This window comes from Harmonia axyridis, chromosome 3 (assembly GCF_914767665.1).
Source record: "Harmonia axyridis chromosome 3, icHarAxyr1.1, whole genome shotgun sequence".
In the NCBI taxonomy this organism is placed as follows: domain Eukaryota; kingdom Metazoa; phylum Arthropoda; class Insecta; order Coleoptera; family Coccinellidae; genus Harmonia; species Harmonia axyridis.
Window position 1 is genome coordinate 21421664 of NC_059503.1, and position 5692 is coordinate 21427355.

A 5692-nucleotide genomic window follows, 5' to 3' on the forward strand; every position below is an offset into this window, starting at 1 on the left:
CTCGTATTGTGACACAATGGTTGGATAATGAGGGAATTGATGTTTTGCCATGGCCAGCACAATCTCCGGACCTGAATCCGATAGAACATGTATGGGACATGCTTCAAAGAAGGATTACGCCAAATATGGGAAACGTCCAAAATGTTTTAGAATTCAGGGAGCTTCTGACAGCTGAATGGACAAATTTAAATCAGGAAGACCTAAACAATCTGATTTTGTCTATGAATCGTAGGTGTAGAGCCGTAATTAATCAACGAGGAGGCCACACATTGTATTAAATGCCAAACTTGAATTGATTTTCCATAAAAAATTACTAAGAATAATTACTATGTTTAGACTTCGATTTTTTTCAGTTTTTCACTTTTTCATTATAAAAATTTCGGTTTATTTGAAGTATATAAACAATTATTGAATACATCTATACATAATTTCCTCGAATTTTCTTTCATTTAACTCAAAACCAATCATTTCAAAGAATATCCTTAGACTTTTCCGATGTGTGTATTTGCTGAGCTTTTCACTTTTGGCACACGAATTCCCATTTTCAATTCGAAACTTTATAGGTTTTTCCATTCGATATTTTTCTGTGTAAACATGTAAACTGCAGAAAAGGAGCATTATAGTAATCAGTAATAAAGCAGTTTTGCTCACTGAACGACAAAAAACAACTCAATCTTTCCAGCAGGCTTCTTTTATCTTAAATTCTTGGTGTTACATTGACATAATATACTTACTTGAAGAAAAAAAGAAATACAAATTGTTTCCGCCATATTTCGAAAGCAATGATGTATAGTTCGCATTATCATAGCTGTTATGCTTGATTTTATGCTTTGCTAACCTTAACAGGGAACAAGACCGTGTGTGATTTGTGCAGCGAGCTAGAGCAGCATTCTCGAAAACCTCACAAAAACAAAACTAGGAATACAGATGAAGATCAGCAAGGAAGAAACGGTATATCAATCCCCTTTTGAAGAGTGTTCTCCTATAATTATATTCATATTAATTTATATTTTCGAAGAGCAGACCTTTGAAAATATAAAAAACTATTATCCTGATTTCTCTCTTTCTGTTTTCTTCTGGTTTAGTTGATCGCTCTATGAAATTCGTTCATTTTTTGTTGACTGAGAAACCCATTATTAATTTTCATTTGATGTAGGTATGCTGCATGAAGTTTTGTAAATATTATCATTTTACAGATTTTATAGAAAAAATTTCTATATTTTTCATTTTCATTGTTTCATTTTCCATATAATTCGGTAGGAGAATATGGTGCATGTATCATATTTCAGATCTTGTTTTAATTAAAAAAATATCATTTTTTGGAGTTGCTTCGTGGAGCTTGTTCTCAAATCATGTTTATCCAAAATTGAAATATAGGTTAACAGATTTCAAGAAAATTTTATAACCATAACATGAAAGGAGTAATATCTAGTAGCTTGTTAGATGTGGGACATTCAATATCCCTTCATGATACTTCGATAGATTAGTATTCCAGTATTCGTTTCGACTACTTTAAACGTTTCAAAAACCTTTCATCAACTGACGAAGTTAATTACAGTTCTTCTCTATGTATGAGATTTCTCTCGTCAGCTTCAAAACAATAATAGAAAATGTATTCATGTAGGTTTACCAAAAAAGTTTTACTATGGTAGATCAGGGACTTTTCAATTGGCCTGTAAATACTTACTTCTCTTATATTTTAGATAGCGATGATTGTGGTCAATGTGGAGCCATACTAGAAGAATTAGAAAATATAGATGACGACTGCGAGAGACACGGCATAATATTTGTGAAAACTCAGGACTTGAAAATTGCCGAACAATATGGAGCCAATGAATTTCCAGTACTCATGTACTTCGAGAGTGGCATCGGTGGAATTTTCGAAGGCGAGATCCAAGAAGAGGAAGAAGTTCTGCAATGGCTGATACAGCAGAGGACTGAAGATCGAATTGAGCTGATATCAAGAACTATGCTTGAAAGAATGGTCGAAGATACACAGTACCTCGCTGTTTATTTCTACAAGCAAAATTGTCACATTTGCGAGCAAATCCTGGAAGACCTAGAGCAGATTGATGATGAATGTGATGTCTACGGGATACACATGGTCAGAATTCAAGATCCACAACTGGCGAAGAGATACTCCATCAAAACTTTTCCAGCTTTGGTCTACTTCAGGAATGGTAATCCTCTTCTGTTTGAAGGTGATCTACAGAATGAAGAATCTGTATTAGAGTGGCTCACCGATGATGACAATAGAGAATTGGCTGATGAAATTGAATCGGTTAATGAAAGGATGCTGGCCAGGTTGTTGAATGAGTCTCCATTCTTGGCTGTTTTTTACTGTGAGTAAATTTGATATTCAATGTTCGTTTGATATTGTCCATTCTGACTCTCCTACTCTTGGAAGCATATGGATTGTTAGTACAGGTTGGCATTGACTATTTTGGTGTAAGCTTTATTTTTGTACTTCTGATAGCTTCGTATTGGTAAAATGCCACATCAATGAGGGCATTCAAAAGTTCAATTAGATTAAATCAGCTCGAATGTATGCGTCGACCGGCTTGAAAGAAGTTTTTCGTCCAGTTTAACCTTTCGTTAGATAATCTTCTTAATAATTCTCAAGGAGATCATTTAGCATATTTTCGAATCTGACAACATACAAGGGGGTCTTGACTACCACTCCATGCTTATCAATTTCATCAAATGACATATTATGATCAAGATATAATTAAAAGATGATACTGTCAAAATGAAGCGTACTTCTGATCTTGTATCTTTATTGCTCCTTTATTGAATTTTCAACCATAATTTCTCACCCTTTTTCGGTGATACAAATCTGAAGGTATTATAATAAGAAATTAATGTTATTGAAGTCATCAAGTAACATGGATTAAATTTCATCTGATTTTCCGCAGATGATGAAGACTGTCCAGAGTGTGAGGAGATCTTGGAAAATTTAGAGGAAATTGACAGCGAAGCTGATCTATTCGGTATCGATTTCGTCAAGATTTGTAGTGCAGAGGCAGCAGCTGACCAAGGACTGCACACGTTGCCAGCTTTAATGTATTTCCGAAAGAAAACCCCCATGGTCTATGATGGAGATCTCACGCAAGCCAACAGAATTCTAGACTGGCTAACGTCTCAAGATGTTTTCGAAATAAAAAATGAAATCGAGGAAGTCAACAAGAAGATGTTGGAAAAATTGTTGGAGGAAAATGAATTTGTGACAGTTTTCTTCTGTGAGTATTTCGATAATGTTTCTATTTGTTTTCCTGTTCAACTAACTTATTGAACTGATCAATATTCATTGAATTATTCAATTATATAACAATTGAGAAAAAAAATCGGGACAGACGAAATAAAATATAAGTGTGAATTAATTTGTCAAATAGATACAGAATATATGAGGCACATAGGTACATTGTCACGCGAGATAAATATTCAAAATGAATAATTTAATGAAATACACACAATCATGAATCTAAGAGACAAGTGTAAATATGTATTATGATTGTCATTCTATAACATGGTTTCCACAGGAAATTTGAATATCGTTTGAATAGATAAAAATTGTTCAAATCAGTTTCTTCGAAAATTAAAAATGAAACTTTCACTATCATACCAGATCCACAATATCAATGATTGTTAATTGTTTTGTCATTTATGTTAAGATACGTTAAAAGTTTACTTCGTAATTCCGCTTATTGTAATCCTCGATTAGAAAAAAAAAACTCTGCTGTATCAAGGAGTTAGTTGGCATCTATATTGGTGTCGACAACTATATTGGTGTCGACAACTATATTGGTGTCGACAACTATATTGGTGTCGACAACTATATTGGTGTCCATAACTATATTGGTGTCGCCAACTATACTGGTATAGATAACTACATTGGGTGAAATCGTGTATGAAAATTATTTCATTGGCCTCATATTTCTTCTCAAATTTTCAGTCATTTTAATACTCTTTGGTCGTTATCATGAGTTTTAGACTAACCTTCCTCAATTGCAAATAGAAGCACCTTTCTCAAGAAAATGTAAATGAATGAATAGTATTGTATACTTACAGATGAGATCAATTCCGAAGAAAGCAAGATCATCATGGAAAAACTAGAGAACATAGACAGCGAAACGGACAATTTCGACATTACATTTGTCAAGATGGCGGATGCAAGATACGCACGAAAATGGGGAGTAACCAATCTTCCTTCCATAGTCTACTTCCGTCGTAGGTTCCCCAGCATCTTCAGAGGAGATTTACATTCCGAAGCTGACGTCTTGGAGTGGTTGCGTAAAAACAGGTTTCGTCAGCCGGAACTCAACATCTTCATGTACGCCCTGTTTGCAATCAGCATCGCATTTGTTATTTATACAGCCTTCCTTCTCCAATGTTTCAAAACCCCACAACAAGCTGTAGTTGTCCATCCTAAGGCAGCGTAGGTAATTTGAGAGTTTCGCGTGAGGGGATTTTTGAAACTGCAAAGATTTTTGATAATATTTTTGACATTGATCGAAGTTTTGAGTCAGGCGGATTCGAGAATATGTCGTTCTTTCCATGTTTTTATTTATTATCAGGTGAACGTTTTTTGTGCAATACTTCACTCGACATATTTTTACCATGTGCTGCTTTTTTGATCATTTCGGACCAATGTAGTTTCAATGGAATATTTTATATAGTTTGAGTATTTTGAGTACACGAAATGCAGACTTCAGATAGAAATACTCCTTATTCATTCCCAAGAGTAAATATGGAATAGATTGTAAATATGTTACTGAATATTATTGTTGACTGCCTATTTTTAGGTGGTTTCACATTGTTGTATATAGAAACAATCTCTTGTAAATAAAATGATGTTCTTCTATTGCATAAAATTATTATTTGAAATTAAGTAGGTAGGTTCTTGACCAACCATAGAAGAAGGTGCCAATAGTTCTTGATTTATCATAATAAACAAGGTAGGCCACGGTCGATGGTACCCTAGACTTTTATGGAAAAAGTACGATTTTATTGAAAATTTTGTTTCTTGAGTAAGAACAATCTATCGATCTAAAATAGTTTCAGCGCCGCAGTGTGTAGCCTTTTCAATCGAAAAGTACTAACAACTTTGATATTTGAAATATAACACCTGGAATTATATTTTTTTTTAGGTTTGCTGTAACCTTTTGAATATTTATCTTTTAACTTCCTTGTCACTATTTCTAGTAGTTTTTGTTTAATTGATTGATCTACACATTTTTCTGTGTGAAAAGGAATTTTCGAAAGATTTTGTTCTACAAGGTATGGCGGAATGAAAGGATTTGCCACAGAATTAGAGAAAAAAAAAGATAATACCCCATACCACAAATTCGCACCAATGAAAAATATTCAGGGTAGATCAGGAACAAAGGCTCTAGTAGATATATTTAGTAGTGGGGCAGATTTTATTCGGAGATAACGAAATATTTTAAGTTATTTCTTTTGTTATATTTCTATATTGAATTGAAGAATGCTAACCGGAATAGTTGAGTGATTTCTATCACTTCCTGGAATTAATAATTGAAAAAAGTCTTTTATTCAACTCTATGATCCATATCTGCCGCCTTCTTATCAGAGACTGAATCAATTTCAAGGGAAGCTTAAGAATTAAACTGTTTACTCAACCTTTGACACAAAAGTTGTTATCTGAGTAATGCGTCTGTTCTCGATATTTATG

At 33.8% G+C, this 5692-nt stretch overlaps 1 protein-coding gene across 4 annotated transcripts in view; it reads left to right on the top strand.

Moving 5' to 3' along the window:
• The window catches only part of LOC123677131, a 28203-nt gene extending 23332 nt beyond the window's left edge, over window positions 1–4871 (top strand). For 2 of the 4 annotated variants that reach the window (XM_045613641.1, XM_045613642.1), the window contains 4 exons: window positions 847–951; window positions 1704–2342; window positions 2916–3239; window positions 4069–4871. In XM_045613641.1, the coding sequence (XP_045469597.1) occupies window positions 847–951; window positions 1704–2342; window positions 2916–3239; window positions 4069–4439 (1439 nt within the window). In that variant the 3' untranslated portion in view covers window positions 4440–4871. The remainder of the gene's footprint in view (window positions 1–846; window positions 952–1703; window positions 2343–2915; window positions 3240–4068) is intronic. The other 2 variants (XM_045613643.1, XM_045613644.1) reach the window with 1 other exon arrangement.
• The last annotated feature ends 821 nt before the right edge of the window (window positions 4872–5692 follow it).